This window comes from Hippocampus bargibanti, linkage group LG15 (genome assembly GCF_051943395.1).
Source record: "Hippocampus bargibanti isolate YZ-2025 linkage group LG15, ASM5194339v1, whole genome shotgun sequence".
Classification (NCBI taxonomy): domain Eukaryota; kingdom Metazoa; phylum Chordata; class Actinopteri; order Syngnathiformes; family Syngnathidae; genus Hippocampus; species Hippocampus bargibanti.
In genome coordinates, this window is record NC_142748.1 from 4,927,040 (window position 1) to 4,953,256 (window position 26,217).

Genomic DNA, 26,217 nt, shown 5'->3' on the forward strand with positions numbered 1-26,217 from the left:
ACAGTTACATTGCCCTTGATTTTTTTTATGCTCCAGAAACCTGTAGAACTAATTGTGAAGGTCAATTTCTGACCCTGGTAACAAATGATGGCTGAAATGTGGTTGGTTAAATGCTTAAATACGAAAACACACATCTGGAAGCAGCACAAGATGGGAAAAACAGTGAAAAGAAGCTTCAAGACGATTTGGAATTATTTCATAAGAATTCATGGACAAAATATAATTCACATCAGTCCGTGATTCAGATATTTGTAGCCCAGCAGAGAAGGCTTTGCAGGCCTTGACGGTCCGCCATTGTCATAAAGTGATTCCAGTGCAGCATCATGTGAATATCAGGCGAGATTTTTTGTTTCTGCAGCTAATTGGATGTTGCTGGCCGTTCTTTGCCCTCCATATCGAGAGGTCGGCTCTCAGCTCACTTAACAAACCACAATAACAACACAATCACTATGACTTCACTAGTTTCATAGAAGATACTTTTACACAGATATTGGTTGGTATTATTCCATATTTAGGGAGCACACACACACAAGGACATAATATTTTTTTTTGCTTTGTGCAATGAGCACTTGGTGCAACGACGTTTGAATCCCTGAAAATTGAGGGAGAAGATTGCATTTTTTGATAAACGATCAAATTCAAAGCTGCCATTTAGCCTCCTAAAATGGAAAATTTGGCTGCTCATCGTGATGGGTCCTTTTCCCACACCTCATTAACCTGGGGGGGAGCAGGAGGGGGGGCAATAAGCGCTTTGAGCAGGAGTGTCAAAGCGACTAAAGTTAAACTTTCTTTTGCTATTTTTTTCTGGGACCCACAGAATATTGCGTTTTAGGACTACATAAACATTCAGTACAGCGTTAGAAACATTAGTTAATTCCTAAATTACATGGGTCTGGAGTTATATGAGCTTGACATGAGGCTGACTGTCCAAAATACATTGCAATACATACATATTGGTTTATATAGTGCTTTAACAGCTCAACAGCTGTAACAAAGTGCTAACATGGAAAAAGGGGAAATACTGCCCCCTTGTGGAAGGCAAAACATTGCCAGAGGTCTCGCCAGCACTTTATCAGCAACCAAGGAAGAAAAATACAAAACCTGAACTCATTCGGGAAAGGCGCTTTACGTCATATTTTCAATTCCTGTGTCAAATTAATGAACTATAATGATAAAGATAATAATTTCCTTGAATTAATTTCCACAATGATCGAGAGGGATTCTCCCACAAATCCACCAAAATAGCAACACACCACCTGTGTCCACCATTTTCCCTGCTACTCTAGAATCTAATAGCAGTCTTTTGTCAGCAAATTGCCAGATGCGCCGGGGGTCCGGCAGCTTTCCCCCCACTGGAACGCCCAGCGAGAGGTAGCATCATTCAAATTCACAAACTAGCTCAACTAACTGACAGGAGCTTGTCTGTGAAAATTAGGCCTGATTTTATAAGTCAGGATTCGGATATGAATCGTTTTGCGATTCAGTGGATTTGTGAATACAAATGAATCTAAATGAGAACAAAAAAATCACCCACAAGCCTCCGATTCAATTCAATAAATTGTCATTGCAGTTTCTTGAGCAGCATTCCCCATAATTGTCTACCTCCATCTTTCCACCTGTCATCTTTTCATCACTTCCACACCTCTGTCCTCCACGCATCCTTCTCAACACAGCTCCGGATCGAGGACTAATTAGCGAGGATGTGACGGGGGTGTGCCTATGTGCCGGAACATCGATCAATCTCTTGTCTCACGCCGTCATCTCCCGCTGACTTGACCACATCACCTGCCCTTCCCCTGCTTTCCCTCTCTTCCCGGCCTCCCGCCATCCCCCCTGCCGACCCCGCCACCTGCCGCCGCTCACCAAAGGTTAATTGTATTCATTATGAGGGAAGTGAGGAAGCGCTTCTGAAGTCACCCTGAAGCTCAGCCTTCAACCAGGTGAAACTGTAACGTCTTGATGACGTGGTTTGCCGTCAATTTCTGGTCAAAATATCCGACTGTGTATTATAGAGTTGTAGCCAGAATGATGCTAACCTAACCAGTCTTTGATGGTCACGTTAAATAAAAAAATACAAAAAAATTCAACTTGATTCAACATAAATTTCAACAAACTCCACCAGGATAGAAAATAAGAAAAGGAAAATGAAAACTCAAATGTTAGCCTGTCCTCCATTTTGTGCAGTACACCATTGGTATCGATGAGAAGGTTTCTTCAGCCGTCATCTGTACAAAAGTCACTTTTGTACAGATGACGGCTGAAGAAACCTTCTCATCGATGGACCACTCCTGTACGACTGAGAGCTTACACAGACGTACACCATTGGTAGTATCACATTTCAGTTTGCGGCCAATGGGTGGCACTATAGGGCCCCGCCTGCAGCTGCAGGTGTTGGTCGTTTTAATCAGTGGCAGTTAAAAGGACTCCCGGCACAACCGTTCAGTGTCAGGTCATTGTTTGTTTCCCCTTGTCATGGTTTTGTTTGCTACTTTGGACATTTTTTTTTGTTCTGATGACTTATTTGATTGAGATTTTGTTCCTGTCGACTTTATTTAATACAATTTGGCAAATACACCCTGCTTCTATCTCCTGCCTGCATTTTCGGTACCGTCACCACTACGACCTCGCAAATCGTGACATGTAGCAATCGGACCATGATTGATGGGTGGTATTAGGGCTACTTTCACAGCCTCCATTTTAAAGAATGTATTTGTTTTTCTTAACTAAACATGATCCAATAACAGACTTCCCCTAAATCTGTTTCCTGTAATTAAAATACCTGTCAGTGCTTGTTGATCAATACATATGTATCACACAAACTTGCTTGGCTGTCGGGTAACTTTTAATTGCTTCTTCAAACACAAAACGATCACTTTTTTTCTCAGCATTTTCCTCGTGCAGACACCCCGCTATCATCATCATCATCATCATCATCATCATCACGCTCGAAGGTGGGAACATGGCAGGCACAGTGTGTAGTGGCAACTTTTTCACCTCCCACACTAACCTTTTTTTTCCTTTCCCCTCAACAAAATGAGTTGCGCAAGACTAGGTCCCAATTAAAGCGCATACGAAAGACTCGCTCGCTGATAATTCGGCTGCAGACTGTTTGCGTGATCTCCATACCAGTCAACTTTTTTTTTCCAACTCCAGCCACACTCCATTAACAATTTACAAGCTTTTGATGCTTGCCTCCTTCCAATTAAGGCCTTAAATGAGAGAAATTCTGCAACCTCTACGCTTCTCAACACCTCTCCGGGCGCAAATGCGTTTGGGTATATTCGACTCGCAACAAAGCCCAAGACATCATTGATTACCGGCATTAATGCACACGGAAGGGTGGACGTTGCGTTGTGTGCATAGTCAAGGTCAAGTACTGTACTCGCTGATGCTTGTGTGTGTATTTGCATAAATGACATTTTTAAAAAGGTGTGTGTGTGTGTGTGTGTGTGTTTAAGAAGAAGAAGGGGGGGGGTTCCCTCTCACTCTGGTACCCTCCAGAGAATCATTATCATTGGAGTAAACAGCAGCAGCTAAGCTCTGCTGTCCTCTGTGCCCTTGCTCATCCATTAGATGGTCTTAACTGTGTGTGTGTGCATGTGTTTTTTCAGCATATGTGTGTGCATACAATACATAAAACACGCATCCGTTACAAAGGAGTTGAAATGGACTGTTAAAGTGTGTAAAAGGGTCTTCCGGCTAACTTAAGGCGTCAATGTGTAAAATAAAAACATGTTTGCACATTTTGTGCCGTAATCAACATTTTGTCTGTGTCTGAGGTGGATTATTGAAGATAAATAGGTGTAAAATATGTCTTGCACTTCAGATCATGATACATAATCAAATTCCCTTTATATATTTGTTCAGTTTAGTTATTGCATAATCAAGTTAACTGGTTTCTCATCGCTAGTTGCCTTCCTCAAGTCGGTCAGATCTGCGTTAAAAAAAACTGTTTCACGTTTGTATGCTTGTGTGTTGGTGCCAGGTATCTGATCCCGTCGTTGGATCGCTCCCACGCCGGCTTCTACCGCTGCATCGTTCGGAATCGCGTGGGAGCGCTGCTGCAGCGTCGCACTGAAGTGCAGGTGGCTTGTAAGTATCACAGAGAGAGAGTTTGCCTCTGTGCCTATGTGTGTGTGTGTGTTTGTGTATGTGTGTGCGCACGTGTGTGTGTGTGTTTTTTTCATGTTTGAAATTTGGTCCCTACAGGCAAAGGCCTAACACAATAAGTCCCCATGAAGCAGCAAAATCGTGAATGTGTGTGTGTGTATATGTGCGCGTGCGTGTTGTGTGTGTGTGTGTGTGTGTGTGTGTGTGTGTGTGTGTGTGTGTGTGTGTGTGTGTGTGTGTGTGTGTGTGTGTGTTTGTGTGTTTGTGTGCGTGTGTGTGTTTCATGTTTGAAGTGTGGTCCTTACAGGCCAATGGCCTCACACAATAAGTCCCCACCAAACAAGAAATTAGTGTGTGTGTGCGTGTGCGTGTGTGTGTTTGTGTGTGTGTGTTTGTGTGTCTATGAATGTGTGTGTGTGCTGGCTTTGATTGGCAGCGCATTAAGGAGCGACGAGGTGGGCAGATGTTGTCGCTGAAAGATGGTACCTGCTGGACAGCTGTTCCACTCGTGATTATGATGATTATGATTATGACAAGACTGATATTGTTTTTTTTGTCCTTTGTGTCATTGTGTAAAGACCCCCCACAAACCCTGTAACATCTGTCGTCGAAAATGAACCTGTAAATTTAGCTCCCTTGGCCCGTTAGTGAGATGTAAAAGAACGCAGTGTGTGTTTGCAGTGAGTGTCATAGCAAAACCGAGGCTTCGTTTTTTTTTTTGACACTCAATCATTTGACCAAAACAGACCATTTGGTTCAAATGTTGATTTCAAAACTGGGTTTTTCAAACTAGTCGGCAATTTTGGGGATCTTAGGGCGAGAGTGTTGGTGTCTGGGTTCCACGTTAATCATTTCCAGGCACGGTTGATGACTTCAAAGTTGAGTTTTAAATAAAGGTTTAAAATGAAGGTTCCTTGACAAGGATTTAGTCTGAAAAAAGCATTGATAGATATTCATAATGGAGGTTCGGGTTTCCAAGCACGAATACGCTCATTTGAGGTGCGATGGAGATGGATGGAAGGTCCGACATGATCGCACCTCAATTGAGCGGTAGCCATGGCAACAACACACCGAGCCGTCCATCATAGCCGAGCGGTCATGCGAAGTGATGTGTGGATGGGAGTTCAACGCTGAATGACCTTTTGATTTCTGCATGTGTATGATTTCTTTCCACAGTCATGGGCAGCTTTGAAGAAGGTGAACGCGAACAGTCCATCTCGCAAGGAGAGGGCGCCGTCATCCCGGCGCCTCGCATCCGTAGCTTCCCGCAGCCACAGGTCACGTGGTACCGGGACGGACGCAAGATTCCGCCCAGCAGTCGTATGTAAGTACGGATCAATTTTGAGTTTGCTCGATATGAACCATGCCTATCGAGAATCATTGACTTGCTTGAAGCTGGAAGGGGGGGGGGTCAACAAAGTACCACAAAGAACTTTGATGTTCATCAATCCACAGCAAAACATCTGTGGCCTCTCACATCATATGATTTCACTTTTGTTTTCTGTCTATATTTTTTCCTGCCCGCATTTGGTTTCCCCCTTGCACGCAAGAGCAACAAAGCCTCTTTGGCTCTAAAAGAAATGGATTTTCCCTCGTTGTTTCTCATCTTGGGTTTTGAAAGAGAACCCAAGCACAGCTACTTTCATCCCACCTCCTTGTCTCTCTTCATTTTTTTGCCTTCAATTTGGAGGATGGTATTTCTCGGGCAAGGTGGCGGCGGGACCCGCTGGTCAGATCCCAAGACGCCCTCTGATGGGATTATTTTTCCCTTTTTTTTGGGTCGCTTCAAACGGGAAGGGACAACAAGAGCAGAAGTGCATGATAAAAACAATCAATTTTACTCAATATTTTCAACCCACTGCATCATGCTAGCACTTTCTATATTATGAATATCTAATTCGGACATTAAACACATTAAAATATATATTTTTTAGTCTTCTAGAAAATATTAAAGATACATTAGTATACAGCGGCGGGCCATGCATGTCACTCCTATGCCTTCAGTAGTGCTATGTCTGAATCAATCAGCTGCCAGTGTGGTGTGATATACTTGGAGAAGCTTAAGAAATATTGTCATTAAACTGTTCAAAATTATACTATGAACGTGTGGATTCATGATAACCTCATAAAATTGCACTATTATTTGGTATTTTTGCTAGCTCCGGTGCTGTCCAACGTTAATGATATCCAATGAAATGTATTATTATTATCTATTCTTGAAAAGTCGATCTTGAAAATAGCTTTAATAGCATATCTGCAACCAAATCCATTTTTCTCTTCCTCATTGTGGGTTGACAAAACTTTTATTAAATCAACACAACAATATATTTGCTTATGCAGCTTGCTACAGCTACATTGTGGTAGCACCGGCCAGTATGCTCTTTAAACTGTTCGAATGTTTACTATGAATGTGTGGAGTCATGATAAAATTGCAATATTATTTGCTATTTTTGCTACCTTCAGCCATTGTGGGTTGACAAATCTGCTATTAAATCAACACAACAATATATTAGCTTATTCAGCTCGCTACAGATACGGTGTGCTAGCGCCAGCCATTATGCTCTTATCAGCAGCTAGCAGTGGTGAGCCGTCAGGCCCTGCAAGGCCTTCTCTCTCGGAATCACAGACAAATTATAATTCACATTTGTCTGCGATCAGATATTTTTAGGCATGCAGAGAAGGCCTTGACATCCCACCACTGTTAGTATATAACGCGATACATTAAAATCTTCTAATGTGTTGAAGAAAATGAGTGTCGGGGTGTTTTACGGACACACATTTGCATGTGTGTATGACGTGTTGGTGTGTGCACGTCTTTAAAGGCCGCTCACCCTCCACCGCAATCTTCTCATCACATCTGCATTTGTCGGGAGTGGGAGATGACCTTGCCCCGGGTTGAAGTGAATCCGCTTTATCGGCTCTTCGTCATCATCCTCATCAGCATCACGAGTAATGATTGCCCGGATAGGAATGACAATGAGGCCCCAAAACCTTTTTGAAGACGCTCGGATCCAAATGCTTTGATGATATCACGACGCTTGAAAATCCCGGGTTGCTTTTTCGGCAACTGTGTGCTTCAATGTCCTGCTACGAATGAGTCCTAAGATATTTTACTTTTTCATATACTATGCAAATGCAAAGCATGAATTATAGTTTAGAAAATAGCTTTATTCAATTCTCTCGTCGTGCATTGTTACACATAATTAGATTAGATTAGATGAGCCTTTATTTGTCTCACAATGGCAAAATTCATACTTGACGGTGGCAAAAACAAACTACAGGAGCCGCTGTAAAGTCAGCCACTCTTGCGGTGCCATCTTGAAGTAAGAAAAAAACAAAACAACATGACAAACAATCAGACATAACACAAAAGATACAAAGTCTTCAATCTTCTGCACTTTTCTGAAACCTCCTTGTTGCATGAAGCAGTTATAGATACGTCCTTTTCACCAGTGGATCAGGGACGTCATGGTGAAATGTACATGTCTGCTACAAGCTAAATGTTGAATGCAAACATGAAGCTGGAGCCAAAAGAGATTGTCTCACATCTCCTGTGCCACGTTAATCCGCTTCAATTCCAAGTCGCGGCAGTTCCATACATGGACATATGTGGACATATATGGACTTATCCACATACAATGCTAAGTATAAAATGATTCATAAGGAAATATGTGAGTAATATGAATTCTTAGTTATTTTTTAATGTCAGTAATACTGTAAAAACATAATTGGGGAGTAAAATTAAATTCTCCACACAAAGTATTCTGTCTTCTAAAATGGTGACAAGATTAAAATAAATCTACCATATAATTACTCTATAATATACTGTATGTTTTTTTTTTCAATGACACTTTCCACCCAGTACCTTCTTCTTCAGGTGTCATAACTTTCATTTTCAGACTCCTCGGGGGGTCCGCCTGGCTGCTCTTCATCACACCTCCGTTCTAGACCAAAAATATATATCTATATAATGATATCGTTCCAGACGTGGAAGAAAAAGCCCAGTTTTCACATTACAATTCATCTTAGCGTCTGAAAAAAATGTCACGGCTTGCCTCCAGGTTGTTGTTATCCCATATTTATTATTATTATTATTATTATTTGAATTGTTTTTCACACAATCATGCTAAAATCGTGTATGCACATGCAAATGTTTTAGCAGCCTCATGCAAGATGGCGGTCATTTCCCCACTCACTGTTTAACTGTAACAACCTGTACTCTGCTTGTGACACACGAGGTCTTCTACCCACGCTCATATTTTCCCTCCATGGAGGTCCAAGTCATACCTCACCGCCTTGATTGACGGTCACCATGCTTTACACACGAGGTCAAGGAAGGTCTTGGAGCCGGCCTCCGCCGTCTTTGTTTTGATGTATGGCGCAACAACACGAAAGGGGGGACAAGAAAGTATTTGCCAGTCATCCCCATCGCTCTTCTTTGAGCTCAGCGACTTTGGCAGGGTCCTTTGCGTTCACTCTGCTTGATTTGTTGTGTAATTTGGGAGCCACTTAATGTACTGTATAATAAGAAGCTCATACGGCGAGCGAATTGTTAGAATTGTTGGTCTTTTGTGGGAAAAGGGATGATATCACGGACTTATTATTTTTGTCTCTTATTTGACCAACCGCACTTATCTCACAAAGATGGACCACAATATTTGATGAATTGTGCTCCTGGGCTCCTATCACGTGGTCATTAGTGAATAATTATCAGGAATTGAAAATATGACGTAGAGCGCCATTCCCGAATTAGTTCAGGTTTTGGTTTTTGTTTTTTAATGCTTGGGTGCCGATAAAGCGCTGGCTATGGCCACTGGCGATGATGTTTTTTTTTTCTTTTCCACAAGGGGGTAAAATTTTTTCATGTTAGCGCTTTGTATCAGCCTCAGCTGTTTTTAAAACGCTATGTAAACCACTATGTATGTATTGCATTGTATTTTGGACAGCCGCCCTCATTTGAAGCTCATATAACTCCAGACACATATAATTTAGGATTTAACTCTTAAGTGAAGGAATTAACCTCAAATTCAAGCCCCCAGTTGCAACATTTCTCTTTTTTTCCATGTTAGCACTTTGTTACAGCTACAGCTGTTGTTAAATTGCTATATACCTCAATATGTATGTATTGTATTGTATTGTATTTTGTACAGCTCCCCCCATTTCAAGCTCAGATAACTCCAGGCCCATATAATTTAGAATTAACTGTTTTTTCCGATGAAAGAAGAGACTCGCAATTTTCCTACGCTGCATTGAATGTTTACGTAGTCCTAAAACTCAATATTCTGTGGGTCATGGAAATCGAGTGACAATGACAAAAACCCTGGCACTGGAGTGGACACAGTTTTGCACATATGGTAGTCAATGAGTTAAAATGACATTATTTATAATAACATTCACTCCTATTAGAGCACAGAAGCACAAAATGTTTGTGCAGAAGGAGCAGCTTCTATAGCCTGTTGTCCTTCCAGTGTGCATATTTTGTATTTTATTTTCTCTTTTTGGCATTTCCGTTCCCGTCAGCTGCGAGGGTTGCAACCTCAAGCCTCCATCCTCATGCCTCCATTAGCAGCCGAAAAATGGCAGCGGTCAGTCGGCGACCTCCCCGAGGCAGTGAGCGAGGGGGTCGTTCAATCTGTGGGTTCAAGTGACTATCGCGTTCGCATGAAGGCACATCACAGTCTTGAGAAAGAAAAGTGCAAACGAGCGATTGGGAGGGGGAGAAGGAGCTCAATGAATGGAAGAGGAGGCGGGGGAATGAATGCTGTTTGCAAAAATCCTCACGGCAAGGGTGTCAAACTATGATTTGTGCCTCAATGTTCTCCTGTTGTAGTCATACCTAAAGCAATCTTAGCGATGGAATAAAAGAGAAGAAAATGATGAACTCACAAGGTCGATATGTTGATATGTGAATTGAAATATTTGTTTTTGTCCACACAATGCGCAGCATCACATGTTGTTGCCACATCCGTTCCATTGCCGATTGTTTTTTTTTTTGCACATGTTAATTAAGGACAACCCATGTGTTCTATATTATTTTGAAATTCAGCAGTGCATTTTAAATCATTCAATGCCAGACGTGCAAAAATGTGTCCACTCCAGTGCCAGGGTTTTTTTCATTGTCACTCGAATTCCAGGACCCACATAATATTGAGTTTTGGAACTACATACACATTCAATGCAGCGTAATAAACCTTAGACTTTCTTCTTTCATCAGAAAAAAAAGAGTTATTTCCTAAATTATATGGGTCTGAAGTTATATGAGCTTGAAATGAGGATGACTGTCCAAAATACAATTCAATACATTGGTTTATATAGCGCTTTAACAACAGCTGAATCTGGAAAAAAACACTAACATGGGGAAAAAAGGGAAACGCTGCCCCCTTGTGGAAAGGAAAAAAAAAACATTCCCACAGGGCATGGCCAGCCCTTTATCAGCACCCTAAGCATATAAAAACAAAACCCGAACAATTTCGGGAATGGCGCTCTACGTCTTATTTTCAATTCCCGAATAAATTTGTGAATGGCAGTGAATGAGTTCAGGAATTGCAAACAGGTTAAGCTGCCATTTTTTTTTTTTTTTTGAAAACTGCAAACTGACTTCCATGTGAAAAATAATGAGGCTCGTCATCCAAATAATGAGGCTCTACATTTCGGGTTAGATTTTAGCAAGCAATGCGCAACTTGACATGCTTTCGGGGACCATATAAACTGCTGTGGTGTCCCAGGTATGGCCCCCGAGCCTTAACTTTAACACCTGTGCTCCATTCTCGATAAAGTAACTGTATTTTGGGATAACATTAACTATGTCTACCTTTCCAGTTCCAAAACGAAAGTGTGTGTCTGACAACGATGAAGAACACAAGACTTGGACTTGGAATGAAACGACTCCCAACTAAAACTTAGTGAAGCTGATTACACGTGACGGCGCTAATGCTTTGTTTCTCGCTTCTGGCACTACTGGCATTTGCACTCAAAAAAAAGAGGGAGTAGTGCCAGGGGGGTTGGGGAAGCAGCTGAGCTGGCCAAGTTACTTTGCGAGCGGGAGTTTGCCTTGCCAAGGAGAGGCTCTCCAGTGGAATCCGCCCCGAAATGATGACGCAAACGGGAACGGGTTGGAAAATAAAGAAAATCCTCTCTGATGCGCTCAACCCCATGCTGCTTTACCGAGTCTCAATACATGGACGTGCTACGTTGGATACAATCAAATAGAATTCACTCTATTTACAATGTCAAAACATTCACTTTTGTTAATAAGGAATTGAAAGGAATACCCGGATACTCGCACCGCAACGATCCTGCTAACTTAACTCATATACTGTAGCTGGAGTTTTGGCCATTGGCGATCTGTTCATGGTGCCTTGCCCATAGACAGTTGGAATCGCCCCCCCCCAGCACACCGGCGACTATCGTGAGGATGAATTCCTTTTAGCAGTAGTCCCAGTATACCAAAGACGTCCCTCGGCGGAACTATTGAGTGATCTCTGGCGAAACCAGTCCCGTTGCGATGCTCTGCGCTGTCCTCCTGTCCTTAACTGTCAGGTAAAGAAGTCATCTGCAAAATTGAGTCTCTCCGTTTTTGCGAAGGTTTCTCGGGAGTCACCCGGGACTCGCGCTGGACACTTTCTTTCGACTCACATCCCCGAAGAGATCAATAATTCAGAGACTTGTTCTGTACGTCGCCGCCGCCGAGCATTAAATATTGACCATGGATCATAAGCGCCTATCCAGTCCCACCTTGAGGAAAGTCCCCAGATAGGCGGTCAGTGATTCTTAAATGGTGGGCTGATAGCTAAAAGTTGTTTGCGGACTTTCTTTTGATGACTTGTGAATAGTTAGTCGTACAATTTTCTGTTTGAGTGCCGATAAAGCGTTGGCTATGGCCTCTGGCAATGTTTCCACAAGGGGGCAGAATTTGACTTTTTTCCATGTTAGCGCTTTGTTCCAGTTTCAGCTGTTGTTAAAGCACTATTTAAACCAATATGTATGTATTGCATTGTATTTTGGACAGCTGCCCTCATTTCAAGCTCATGTAACTCCAGACCCATATCATTCAAGAATTAACACTTTTTTTCTGATAAAAGAAGAGAGTCTCGGGTTTCTTACGCTGCCTTAAATGATTATATAGTCCTAAAACGCAATGTTCTGTGGGTCCTGGAATTCGAGTGACAATGACAAAAACACTGGCACTGGAGTGGACACATTTTTCCACATGTCTGGCAGTGAATGAGTAAAGATATCTTTTTTAAAGTGCTCTATAAATAAAGTTAATTTGGATGCGGGTATTAAAAAAATAGCACATTTGAACAGCCTTTAACAATCGCCCTTGGTATTTTTATGGCATTGTAATTTTTTTTCGCACGGAAAATGGAGGGCATTCCGTTGACCTTCCCTTCAAAACAAAGGAGCTCAGTGTCGTCAGTGAGCTTTTATGTGTGCAGCTTTTATGCAATTGCCATTTTTACTCTGCTGTCGTGTGAACTCCGCCTGGAGGTTCTTTTTCAACTTTTCCTTTACTTACGTAGCATTTGAATGTCTTCAAGTATGATTTTATCAGTCCCAATGCAACGGGGGAATTGGGGATTGCTTTTTACACCACGATGCGACACGCAGTGATAATTGCGGCACTTGCGAAGAACAAGCTGTCATGTTTTGTTCCCGGTGATGATGAGTTTTAGCCACGAAAATAGCTCCCATGCGTTCAAATTAACAAGACTTCATACGTGCCCATTGCTCAGCGGTGGCCGTTTGAATGCCGTCCAGCCGTCCAGTAAATACTGCTTGAGGATTCTCGGTGGATGAATTAATTGTTCGTTGAGTGAAATTTTCCACTCAACTTTTGTTTTTGGTTTGAAATTGTCAGCGGAGCACAAGATGACATAGTCGAAAATTTTTGTTGACAAAAGTTGTCATATTTCTCATCATATTAGCTCATTTGTTGCCATTCCCGAATTTATTTAGGAATTGAAAAGCATGACATGGAGCGGCATTCCCGAATTTGTTCAGGATTTGTTTTTTCCTTGGGGTGGGGGGTGCGTTTAAAGCTTCGGTCAGACCTCTAGCAATGTTTTTCCCTTCCACAAGGGGGCAGAATTTCCCTTTTTTTCCATGTTAGCGCTTTGTTCTAGCTTCAGCTGTTGTTAAAGTATTATATAAACCCATATGTATGTATTGCATTGTATTTTGGACAGCAGCCCTCATTTCGAGCTCTTATGACTCCAGACCCATATCATTTAGGAATTAACAACTTTTTCTGATGAAAGAAGGTTAACGTTTTTTACCCTGCATCGAATGTTTATGTAAATCAGAATCAGAACACCTTTATTTGTCCCACAATGGGAAAATTTGCAGTCCACAGCAGCAATTGGAAGGATAAAAAGGATAGAAAACAAGATATTGTAAGCATAGTAAAATAAAAATGTCAATTGTACACTGGTAATGTGCAAAACAGTTTCATAGAAAAACTGTACATAGTGCAAGTATCAATAAAGTCATCTTGATATATGTAGCTGTATTGCATCAACACATCCAGTTCAACATCCAGCACAACAATTTACAGTACGTGTCAAGTGTCCAGTTCTAAAACTCAATATTCTGTGAGTCCTGTGAAAATGACAAAAACCCTGGCACTGGAGTGGACAACATTATTGCACATCATCTGGCAATGAATGAGTTGATATGATTTGCGGATTTTAACCTTCCTGAAACAACTGGGATGGGTTGAATTTGCAGTTAACTCATTCACTCAAGAGTTAGTTCCTAAATTATATGGGTCTGGAGTTATGTCAGTTTGAAATGAGGGTGGCTGTCCAAAATACAATGCAATACATACATAATTGTTTATATCGGGTTTTAATAACATCTCAAGCTGGAACAAAGGGGAATGCTGCCCCCTTGCGGAAGGGGAAAAACAAAACCTGAACAAATTCGGGAATGGCGCTCTACATCTTATTTTCAATTCCCAAATAAATTTGTGAATGGCAGTGAATGAGTGAAGAAACATCTAATTTTAGTTTAATTTGCAGTTGTATATTTATGAAGTAGAAAAAAATGTCAGATTCAGAACCAGAATGATTAATTCATGGATCCATGTTCATCTCATCAACCCCCTGCGCTGCCCCGCCCCATCAATTATTCTTCTGCCAAAAAGTAGCCATTGACAGGAAATCCGGACGAGCCACCGATGGCCAATTAACTTGCGTGCCTCACGATAATGTTCCATCTCGCTTATGCACCAAGAAGGAGGAGGAGGATGTCAATATTTACACCTTGCTCTGTTCGCAAACGACACATTATTTACACGTTCTTGATCAATATGGCTAATGTGGCTCGAAGAGTGTAATTATGGCAGCTATAATGCACTCTCTATGCACTGGACGAAAACCTAAAAAAATGTCATTTAGCTCTAATCACACAGTTCATTATTGCCTTTTTAAATGCTGGAATATCTTCAACCGGTCATTATGGGGGGGGGGGCAAAAAATGGTTTGGTCGACACCATTCAAAGTCCGATTTGATGGATGAGTCTTCTGGTGCATATTGAGATGTTATGTAATTGAAAATACATTTTAGCCATTTTTGCTGGGTTTCGCTTTCTCCTACTGGACCCTGCGCACCCTGCCCACCACCTTTTCCAGCGATTCCCCTCAGGCAGGCAGGCGCTACCGATCCATGCGCACCATATCGAGCAGACATTTAAAGGACAACCGACATCACTTTTTTGTTTCCTAACTGACATCAGAAAAATGTTTTATAGCATCTAAAATACCCAAAACATGCAGGATGCTATTTTTAGTCAAATGCAAAACACCAATAAAAACGACTTAAAGTGTCCGTTTCCACAGGCTGATTAATTCCTTACACGGAGCTTTGTCGCCCTCTTCTGCCTGTTTTTGGTGCAACACGAAATTTTCAGACCAAACAAGTACAGCAAAATGCATTGACGTGATGGAAGGACTGCCACAATGTGTCCTTTTTTTCGGTCAGGGGTGTTCCTTCAGTGACGTAACGTGAGTACTCGTCACCAACACAAAACAAGACTTCCTGAATATTCAGCGTGAGTCTTAAAACGTAAAATATAGTATATGCGGTGGAATCCTTGTAAAATACGCTCAGTAGAAGTTCTTTGAAGCCATTTTACAAATTATGGACAACCGGAGACATCGGTTGTCCTTTAAGCCTCTTCCCCCTAGCTATTAACTCTCTAAACAGTAACTCGAATATAACTGTATAGTGCATCTTTGCAATTTTTTGATGATGATACTAGTGCAGCGTGTTCTACCACACATTCCTTGTATGTGCTGAATACTTGGCAATAAAGATGATTCTAAATTGCAATTGTTACGTGTGACTTGCATGACTGTTGACCCCCACCATGTGAATGTATCGTTTTTTTTTTCCTGTGAGCTGAAATGTTAGTAATCTATTTTTTGTTTCTTCTTAGTGCTATTACACTCGACAACACGCTGGTCATCTTGTCCACCGTGGCGCCAGATGCCGGCCGCTACTACGTCCAGGCGGTCAACGATAAGAATGGCGAAAACAAGACCAGCCAGCCCATTACGCTTTCGGTAGAAAGTAAGTGGCCACATGCATTGACTCACATACACGAACGAACACGCTTGTGCGCTCTCGGCAGCCCATTATGTCCTAAAAGCGTGACAGCTCGGGTTTCGCTTTTTACCCGTGAGGCTGTCGGACGAAGGCCAGGTTGAAACGGCTGCCAAGTCTCAAACTCTCCCGACAGGAATGCCGGCTCCTGAAGCTCAGCTGACAATTTGCCACTTCCTAGAAGAAAATTCCTGTCAGGGGAGTGCAGGCGCTATTATTGGGCACAATTCCCTGTTTTTCCCCCCTTTTCTTTTAATTCCCGCCTAGTGACGGGACTCCCTATTTTGTGACAAATGAAGGATTGCTTGTCCGTTGCTTGAGCAGACTTGACTCAGAAATTAGAATGTCACTTTTTCTAATTTTATTTTTGATGCATTGATTGATTTAACCCAGGGGTCGGGAACCTTTTTGACTAAGAATAACTAACTAATATTTAGAAATATTTTTCTGTGAGATTATTATTATTTAACATAATTTTGTGATAATACAGTGATACCTTGGCTTTCGAGCTTAATCAGTTCCCAGAAAGTGTGTGTAAGGCGAAAAGTGTGGATTCCAAACATTAATTTACCATAGGAAACCATTAAAATGAGACTAATCCATTCCCAAGTCCCCATAAAACCTAATTTTCAACTAAATAAGCCTTAAAAACCTCACAATATACCTTATTTCATGTATAATAAATGCGTAATGGTATTTTAATTAAATAAATAAACTGTGCTGTATAATAAAGTCATTTTATTTACCTTTGTGATGGTCGTTGATGGCTTGATGGAATGGATAGCTTTTTGCATCAAGTATTTATTTTCCTTGCCATTCTCTCAATCTGTTCTGAACAGAAATGCGATGCCAGAGTGATGTGCAGACTTAGTTTCACCCGAGTACTTTTTGCATCCCATGTTGGGCCATTTCATTGCTCCAGAGCACGTGCACTTTTCTTCCACAATTTCACGCTTGACAGGTGCAAAAAAATGACACAAATTAAACTGTTAAAACATTGCATCCCATTCGAGGCAGGCATATTTTCTTTTTATTGAGTTTGCACTCTTCTCACGTGTAAATGTTGGCAGAAATGACTACAAAGGTGTGGATTGTTTTACCTGTAGATGTCGGAGGCCCAGCAGACCCCATCGCACCCACCATCATCATCCCGCCAAAGAACACCAGCGTCGTCACGGGAACGTCGGAAATCACCATGGAGTGTGTGGCCAACGCCAGGTGAAAAAAACAGATGGATGGATGAATGAATGGAAAAAACATCCAGAACAACTTCTTCTCATCAATCCACAGGCCTCTCATCAAACTAAGCATCACCTGGCGAAAGAACGGCATCACGGTCAGAAGCGGCCTAAGCGACTTCAACCGTCGGCTGACTATCCTCAGCCCCGTGGTGGCCGACGCTGGCTACTACGAGTGCGAGGCCATGCTTCGCAGCAGCAGTGTGCCGTCCGTCAGCGCCGGCGCATACTTGCATGTGCTTGGTGAGCCGCGCCATTTTAGTTTAATTTTTTGTAGGTGATTGTCATCTCATTCACTACTTGACAATGTGCAAAAATGTGTTCACTCCAGTGCCAGGGTTTTTGTCATTGTCGCTCAAATTCCAGGACCCACAGAATATTACGTTTTAGGACTACATTGAATATTTATTCAATGCAGCGTAACAAACCTTAGACCAGGGGTGTCAGTCATTTCCCCACGAGGGCCCTTATGAATTTGGGGAAGCCATTAGAAAGTTTAATCCCCTCCACATATTACATATAGAGCGCTCAACAAATTAATGAATAACTAGTTTTCAAATCTGAAGTCAAGAATAATGACTGTTATTGTGGGTTACATCCAAAAATATGACATTTTAGTTAGGATTTTAGCAAGCATCATGGAATTTCACAAGTTTGATTTGCTTTCGCGGGCCGAAAAAAATGATGTGGCGGGCCGGATTTGGCCCCCGGGCCTTGACTTTGACACCTGTGCCTTAGACTCTCTTCCTTTATCAGAAAAAAAGAGTTAATTCTTAATTGATATGGGTCTGGAGTTATATGAGCTAGAAATGAGGGTGGCTGTCCAAAATACAATGCAATACATACTTATTGTTTTATATAGCACTTTAACAACAGCTGAAGCTGGAATAAAGCGGTAACATGGAAACATGGGAAATGCTGCTTCTTGTAGAAGAGGAGAAACATTGCCAGAGGCTATGACCAGTGCTTTATCTGCACCCAAACGAGAAAAAAATAACCAGAAAAAAATCGGGAATGGCGCCCAATGTCATATTTTGAATTCCGGAATAAATTCCTGAATGGCAGTGAATGAGTTAAATAACTTGTCAACGTCTTCTGACTGAAGCAGGTTCAAAATGAAAAAGCTGGAAGGCATTTTTGAACATTTTCAGAAACTATAATGTCTTCCAACAGTTGAAGATGACTGTCAAAACTCAAATCCCATCCCATAATCGCAGCCCTGTCATCCAAAAGCTTTTTATTTGTATTTCTTTATTATTTTTGCTGCCCATAGCCTTTTTTTCCCCCAGTGTAACGATTCTGGAGCCGGTCCAAAAACACAAAGGTGTCGCCTGTGAAGCCAACATTAAGTCAGCTGCCCCCCTGGCGAAAGCCAAAATGAACGCCCGAGTCACTTTTGGATGCTTTAATGGCGTCAAGGTTGCGATGGCATTCAAAGAGCAAGGTGCATTTAACTTTTTCCCTTTGAATTCCGTCTACTGACGCCAGCCTCCCCTGCTGCCCGTTTGAAGGTTATGGCCTAAAACTGAGACGGAATACCAAATGTCTCTCCATCTGACTTTTAGCACGTCACCTTATTATTTTTTTTTGTGTGTGCTAACCTCACAGGGGCCGAGTCCTTTTTTTTCTTCTCTTTCTTGCCCCTCCGATTAAATCTGTCAGTTCTCGTTTGAAACTTTGTGGATTGCCGACGCGGGATTTAGGATTACATCACCATTCTTCCATTCTCCCGTCTTCTCCCAGAGCCGCCGCAGTTCATCAAGGAGCCGGAGAAGCACATCACGGCTGAGATGGAGAAGGTGGTGGACATCCCTTGCCAAGCTCGAGGTGAACAACTATTTTTGAATGACTATTTGTCTTCACTGCGTGAATTAGGTTGCACCTTTGTGGTCATTTTCGCTGATGGAGACGTTCAATGTGTTTAATGGAAATTTGGAATTAAATATGTATCGAAAACTGGACAATATACAAAAAAATGATGGTTGGCTCTTAATGGGAGATTTAAATATCCAGTTGTTAGGTTACAAAAAAAAGACATATTAAAGCAGGATACTGACTAAAAGCAGTCGATGTGAACATCTATTTCAAATGCACATAGCGCACAGCTCACTGCGGGGCTATTGAGACCAAGGCCCCTTATGTGCTATGCGCAAGTCTCTTCTTCTTTGAATAAAGACATTAATTTTCTGTTCATGTTTGAATGGCTTGCGTTGGGGGATGAATAATATAAAACTTTGCATTCGTTTTTTTTCCCGATGATGGATGTTTGAAACTTTGATTTTTTGGGGGGAAATCTTTTGGAATGAACTGTTTATGTGTGTGTTTATTTTATTGTTTATTTTTTTTGTATTTATTTATTTTTAATTTATATGTACATGTATATATGTATATATATGTTTTTTTATATTTTATATTGTTTATTTTATTATGTTTTTTATTTGTTTTTTTTGTTTTTTTATTTTATTTTGTATTTTGTAATTTGTATTTTATGTATTCATATTTATTTATTTATTTATTTACTATTTATTTATTTAGTTATTTAGTTATTTATCTATTTTTGGTTACTCAATTGGCTAGTTAGTGAGTTGGTATGTTGGTGATTTGGTTAGTTGGTCAGGTAGTTAGTAAGTTGATCTGTCTGTTAGTTAGTTATTTGGTTGGCTAGCTGCCGAGTGAGTGAGTGAGTTAGTTAGTTAGTTAGTTAGTTAGTTAGTTAGTTAGTTAGTTCTTTTGTTGGTTAGTTAGTTGGTTGGTTGGTTGGTCGGTCAGTTGGTTAGTTAGTTTATTGGTTTGTTTGGTGGTTAGTTAGTAGTTATTTTGTTAGTTGGTTAGTTTACTAGTCACCTAGTTAGTTTGTTAGTTAGTTGGTTGGTCGGTCGGTCAGTCAGTTAAATATTTGGTGGTTGGGTTTGTTATTTTTAATTCACATTGATGCCCGCTGGTGTATTTCACAAAGTGATTTCAATATATTCCCTCAGGTGCATCATGTCACTAACGACACGACTAACTACAAATCTTAAGGCTGCATAGTAATCTACTTGATGACATTTACAGGTGTTCCCTCACCGGACATCGTGTGGTACAAGGACGCCACGCCCATCGACCCGGTCAAAACGCCACGGTACCGAGTGTTGAGCGGCGGCAGCCTGCAGGTCAACGGACTCCTGCCCGACGACACGGGCATGTTCCAGTGCTTTGCCAGGAATGCGGCGGGCGAGGTTCAGACCAACACGTACCTCGCCGTCACCAGTGAGTGCTCCAATGGTCGAAGAGTGAAAGGCGCATTTGGGCTCGATCAAGAAGTAGTGTGCGGTGCATTCTGCGATATAAAAAAATGGCGTTTTATTTTGGTAATCTTTTAAAATGATTTCACCGGGCTGATTTTTTTTTTCTCAATTTCGCCATAATTTTCTCTTTTTGGTGAAGTAATTATAAATGGAAAATGTGGCAGTTTTTTGCATGTTTTTGTATTTAGTGTCTCCAAAAAGTATTTCTGAAAAAAAATATTCAATGAAAACCTCTAAAAACATATAAATTTTAAAGAAGGAAGATTATTCATCTCTTTACAATTATGTATTATTATTATTGTATTCTGATGAATTCTGATAAAACCCTGGAATATTTCTGACCTCATAAAAAAATGGAGAAAATACCACCAAACTATTCTGCAATTTCTATTTTTGCGTTTTGACGTCAAAAAAGGAAAATAATGGCAAAGTCCTAACCATAAATATATCATTCAATGAAGATGGTCAGAGGTCAGTGCTTAGATCCAACCAATCCATCCAAATTGCATGTTCTCCCTGTGCCTGTGTGGCTTTTATCAGGGTACTCCTGTTTCTTCCCTCATTCGAAAAATATGAATGTTAGGTTAATTAGATGCTTTGAATTATCCCAAATTGTGATTGTTAGCTAATTTTTTTTTTTTTTCCGGGGGTTAAAATTACTTTTGGTCAGTTTATTGGAAATGGTACCATTACTCCCATCACCTGAAGCATCATCAGAGCGTCCAATCACATTGCTTGTATGCCAAGGGGCTCATTTCTTTTCTTTTTTTTTCTTCTTTTTTTTGTTTGACTGGAGTTTGTCGGCTGATTTTCCTCTTCTGCTTTTCACTTCAATTCATCTATTGCCTTGGTTCGCCGATAACGTCTCTGCATGCCTACGGTCGACATAACTTCTCGACATGCAGCATTTTGATTTGTTTTGATTTCATGTTGTTTGGCACGGCGCACGGGTGAAGGACGTGTCATCGGAATAACAAATGACACTTAAGGGCAGATTCAAAAATTCAACAGACTTGGCATACACGACTTATTTTATTGCGACATTTTACTTATTCCACGTGTGTGCGTGTGTGTGTATACGTGCGTGCCAGGTATCGCTCCGAACATCACAGCTGGACCCTCAGACAGCACCGTGATTGACGGGATGTCCATCATACTGCACTGTGAGACTTCCGGGGCTCCGAGACCAGCTATCACTTGGCAAAAAGGTTTGCAATACACACACACACACATAGACATATACACACAGCGAGTCACGTGCGCACCTAGGGATTATAACGTATGTTATCTATTACACACGGAGGGGGGATAGTTTGTGGCGGCTTACTGGCTAAAGCCGGCTTGGATCCCAGAGGTTTATCCTGCACCGGGCTTTTCTTCTTTTGCATCACAATGGGAAAAAACATTGTCCCGGTTTCTCCTCGTGATCCTCCTTTTTCGCTGCAGCGTTACATTTTAACATTGCAGCTTGTTCAGGAAGCCCAAGTTGATTTTTTTTAGCACATTATAATATTTATTACATATTACATAACATATATTACAACTTGGATATAATGGATGAAGTTGATATAGTCTTCGGTAACTCGTGTCCATCAGGTGAACGCGTCCTGGCGAGCGGTTCGGTGCAGCTACCCCGCTTTACCCTGTTGGAGTCGGGCAGCCTGCTCATCTCGCCCTCGCGCATATCCGACGCCGGCACGTATACCTGCATGGCCAGCAACTCTCGCGGCATCGACGAGGCGTCAGCTGACCTCATTGTCTGGGGTAAGTAGAAGAGCGTTCTGGCTTGTCGTTGTTCCGGAACATTCTGTCATGTCTTTTTCCCCTCCGCCTCCTCAGCTCGAACCCGGATCACGACGCCCCCGCAGGACCAGAGCATCATCAAAGGCACCAAGGCCGCGCTGACCTGCGGTGTCACGCACGATCCCAGCGTGAATGTCAGGTAAGCTGACGCATTCAAGGAGCTTGATTCAGTGGACGACCTTCTGGGGCGGATGCTATAAAGCTCTCCGGAATAAAGTAACTCCGCAGTTCAGGGCTGAATACAAGTGAACAAACTTCAGACCCGTGCCGATGCTCCTACTGCTTCTTCTTTGCAATGCGCTTGGAAAAATAATTAGCATTCCAAGCATAGCCATAAAAATGCAAGAATAACAGCAATAAAATAGGATACCTCTTTTTTTGAAATATTTTCCAATCGCACTTTTGACGGTGTAAAGGGCTTAATCATTTATTCCTATGTTTGCAATGTTTAAAGAATGATTAGAAAAACGACATTTTTGTGTATATATATGTATATATACTCTGTATATATACGGTGTGTATATATGTGCGTGTGTGTATATATGTCTATGTATACTGTATATATATGTATATGTATACTGTATATATTCTATATATATATATATATATATATATATATATATATATGCACACACAGTGTATATATATATATATATATGCACACACAGTGTATATATATATATATATATATATATATATATATATATATATATATATACACAGTATATATATTTTTTGTTCTGTATATGTATGCATGTTTATTTATACTGTATACATTTTTTTCCATTTTTTTATATGAAATAATGTACAATAAATAATGAAACATTATACAAATGAGTGCGACCATGCACGTATGATGTATTTTCTTATATATTTTTTTACTTTATGTTACTTCCGGGTTGAGTGAACGCTGGCGCGTGTGGCTGCCGCTGCTCACCCGCAGAAAAAATATCCTGTGACTGTAAAGTGTCCTTGAGAGTTTTGAAAGGCACTTATAAATGAAATGTATTATTATTATTATTATTATATATTATTATATATTATATGTATACTGTATATATAAGTATATGTATACTGTATATATTCTGTATATGTATATATTTTTTTTGTTCTGTTTATTTATGCATGTACATGTATACTTTATGCTTATGTATACTGTATATATTATTTTTTTTATCATTGAAAATATACAATAAATAATTAAACACTATACAATTGAGTGCGACCATACACGTATGGTGTAATGAATAGTCCTGTCATGAACCCACAGGCACATATGGGAGAAAGAGGGCGTGGTCATCAACGTGCACGCCATCCCGCGCGTACAGCAGGACGCCGAGGGCACCCTACACATCTCGCAGACGTGGTCCGGCGACATTGGCACCTACACCTGCCGCGTCACTTCGGTTGGTGGCAACGATTCCCGCAGCGCCCATCTCCGCGTTAGGTGAACGTGTACACACATTTTTTTGCATACCGTGTTTTGTTTTTATATGCTGTTTACTTCTCTGTAATTGCTGTCTGTATTGTTCCCCGTAGGCAACTGCCTCATGCGCCAGAGAACCCCGCGGCTGCGTTGAGCAGGTCCGAGCGGCGCACCATTGACTTGTCATGGGCCAAAGCCTTCGACGGAAACAGCCCGCTGTTGCGCTACATCCTAGAGGTGTCGGAAAACAGTAAGTTACCTTATTTTTCAAGGTACGCCAAAGGAAGCAAGGCAGTCTGACGCTAAGCCACTTTCATTTCAAACGACTTGCCACAACACAAGTCTCGTATGAGCTTAGTCCATTGCCCAAAGTTATTTTTATTTCATTTATTTATTTTATACTTTCTACATTCGGACCTTGGCTTACGAACTTAATTGGTTCCCAGACAGAGTGTGTAAGGAGAAAAGTGTGTATCCCAAAAATTAATTTCCCATAGCAAACCATTAAAATGAGAATAATCCATTCCCTGGTCCCCTTAAAACATAATTTTCTACTTTCTAATTTTCTAAGCCTTAAAACTACACAAAATATACCTTATTTTATGTATAATAAATGTGCTATAGTATTATGATTAAATAAATAAACTGTACTGTATAATAAAGTCATTTTATTTACCTTTGTGATGGTCGTTAATGGCTTGATGGAATGGAGTGTCCGGTTTCCTGAGCATTAAACACTTGATATCTATATTTTTTTAACTCCCTTTATGTAGTACTGTGTCCTTTTCGATTTCAAGCCATCCCACTGAAGTGTCGTCACCCCTGTTAGCGGGCCACGTGCCCCGTATGGAAGTTAAAACAGAATTTAAGATCAGTACCGGTCATTAAGGATGTCTATCACTTTTCATATTTGGTGGAGGGGGAGGAACAAAGTTTCTTGACACAAAAACGACGTTGTTGCGTGAGAGCTGTTGAATATTCTCGCTGATGTGCACATAGCAGGCCCATTGTTAACTTGCCATTCACATGAATGTACTCGGGAATTGAAAATATGACGTTAGCGCCATTCCCGAATTTGTTCAGGTTTTGTTTGTTCTTGTTTGGGTGCCAATAAAGCGCTGGCCATGCCTCTGGTCATGTTTTTCTTTTCCACAAGGAGCAGAATTTCCCTTTTTCATCTTTTTTCCAGCTTCAGCAGTTCCCCTCAGCAGTGAATGAGTTAACTTGCTATGCGATGTTAGACTTGGCGTCAGAAGAATAACTTTAGAATGTAATTCTATTCTGATTATTGTTTATGCTGGAGAATATTTTAAAAATCAGGGATTTTAAACGACAAATATGATACAGTTTTTATGTGGTAATTTGCAGATGCTCCCTGGGCCATCCTGCTGGCCAGCATCAAACCCGAGTCGTCGGCGGTAACCGTCAGCGGCTTGATCCCGGCGCGCTCCTACCAGTTCCGCCTGTGCGCCGTCAACGACGTGGGCAAAGGCCAGTTCAGCAAGGAGACGGAACGGTGAGCCGCTCGCTATCTCCCGGTGCGACGCTCCAGAGGCATTTCTGGTCACAAAGGTCGACGAGACGGCAGTCTTTGAGTTTAAAAAAAACTTGTCGGTAAATAGGGATGCTTGTTTCCACGGAAACGGCTTTGAGTGATCCTTTCAGTCAAGAGTCGGCGAAAAGGAGGGACGATGGGAGCCCGTAAACCCGACATAGCGCATTGAACGCGCATACACAAACAAACAAGACACGTTGTCACTTGTCAACACACTGCGGTGAGCCTTCCATGTCGCCGAGGAGGAAAAAACGATTTAGGCTGATGTCGTTGTTATCCCATACGAGACATTTGGAACATTGCAGCTGCAATACGGTATATGTTAAAGTCCCTAAAGAATTTAGGGTGGGGTTTCTGAACCCCTATCCTGACAGACTTTGAACCCACCACCTCTACACAGTGATGTTGACATGTTAATCCCACCGGGCCTTTTTTAAAATCTATTCTTGAAATCTTGGAGGTTTTTTTTGGTGCAAGGGGGGGGGGCTTTTCGAGCGAGATCATGTCGACATCAAATTTGACGAATCATACCTGGGGGCTACTTTATTACGCCGCCTACTTGGCTCATTCACTGCCATTCACGAATTTATTGGGGAATTGAAAATATGACGTAGAGCGCCATTCCCGAATTAGTTTGGGTTTTGTTTTTTTTTCTTTCTTGGGTGGCGATAAAGCACTGGCCAGACTGGCAGTGTTTTTCCTTCCACGAGGGTGCAGAATTTCCCTTTTTTCCATGTTAGTGCTTTTTTCCAGCTTCAGCTATAAAGCGCTATATAAACCAATATGCACTGTATTTATTCGAATATAACGCGCACCCCTAATTTTCTTTTTTTGTCCTAGGCCTCGTTTATAGCGTGCACTTTGAGGGTTTTTTTAGGTAGAAAATTTTACGCGTTATACTCGAATAAATACGGTATGTATTGCATTGTATTTTGGACAGCCCTCATTTCCAGCTCATATAACACCAGACTCATATAATTTAGGAAATAATTATTTTTTTATAATGACACAAGAGAGTCTAAGATTTCTTACACTGCATTGAATGTGTATGTAGTCCTAAAACGCAATATTGTGTGGGTCCTGGAATTCGAGTGACAATGACAAAAACCCTGGCACTGGAGCGGACACGTTTTTTGCACGTCTGGCAGTGAATGAGTTAATTACTCATGCATCACTTCTGAAGAAGCCTGG

At 41.2% G+C, this 26,217-nt stretch overlaps 1 protein-coding gene across 4 annotated transcripts in view; it reads left to right on the plus strand.

Moving 5' to 3' along the window:
* sdk2b (sidekick cell adhesion molecule 2b) overlaps window positions 1–26,217 on the plus strand; it is a 162,557-nt gene that overhangs the window by 113,201 nt on the left and 23,139 nt on the right. For all 4 annotated transcript variants that reach the window (XM_089016246.1, XM_089016248.1, XM_089016247.1 and 1 more), the window contains exons 3-15: window positions 3,986–4,092; window positions 5,287–5,434; window positions 15,551–15,684; window positions 16,824–16,935; window positions 17,008–17,198; window positions 18,699–18,782; window positions 20,010–20,204; window positions 21,334–21,450; window positions 21,839–22,006; window positions 22,082–22,184; window positions 23,316–23,492; window positions 23,585–23,721; window positions 24,840–24,987. In XM_089016246.1, the coding sequence (XP_088872372.1) occupies window positions 3,986–4,092; window positions 5,287–5,434; window positions 15,551–15,684; window positions 16,824–16,935; window positions 17,008–17,198; window positions 18,699–18,782; window positions 20,010–20,204; window positions 21,334–21,450; window positions 21,839–22,006; window positions 22,082–22,184; window positions 23,316–23,492; window positions 23,585–23,721; window positions 24,840–24,987 (1,821 nt within the window). The remainder of the gene's footprint in view (window positions 1–3,985; window positions 4,093–5,286; window positions 5,435–15,550; window positions 15,685–16,823; window positions 16,936–17,007; window positions 17,199–18,698; window positions 18,783–20,009; window positions 20,205–21,333; window positions 21,451–21,838; window positions 22,007–22,081; window positions 22,185–23,315; window positions 23,493–23,584; window positions 23,722–24,839; window positions 24,988–26,217) is intronic.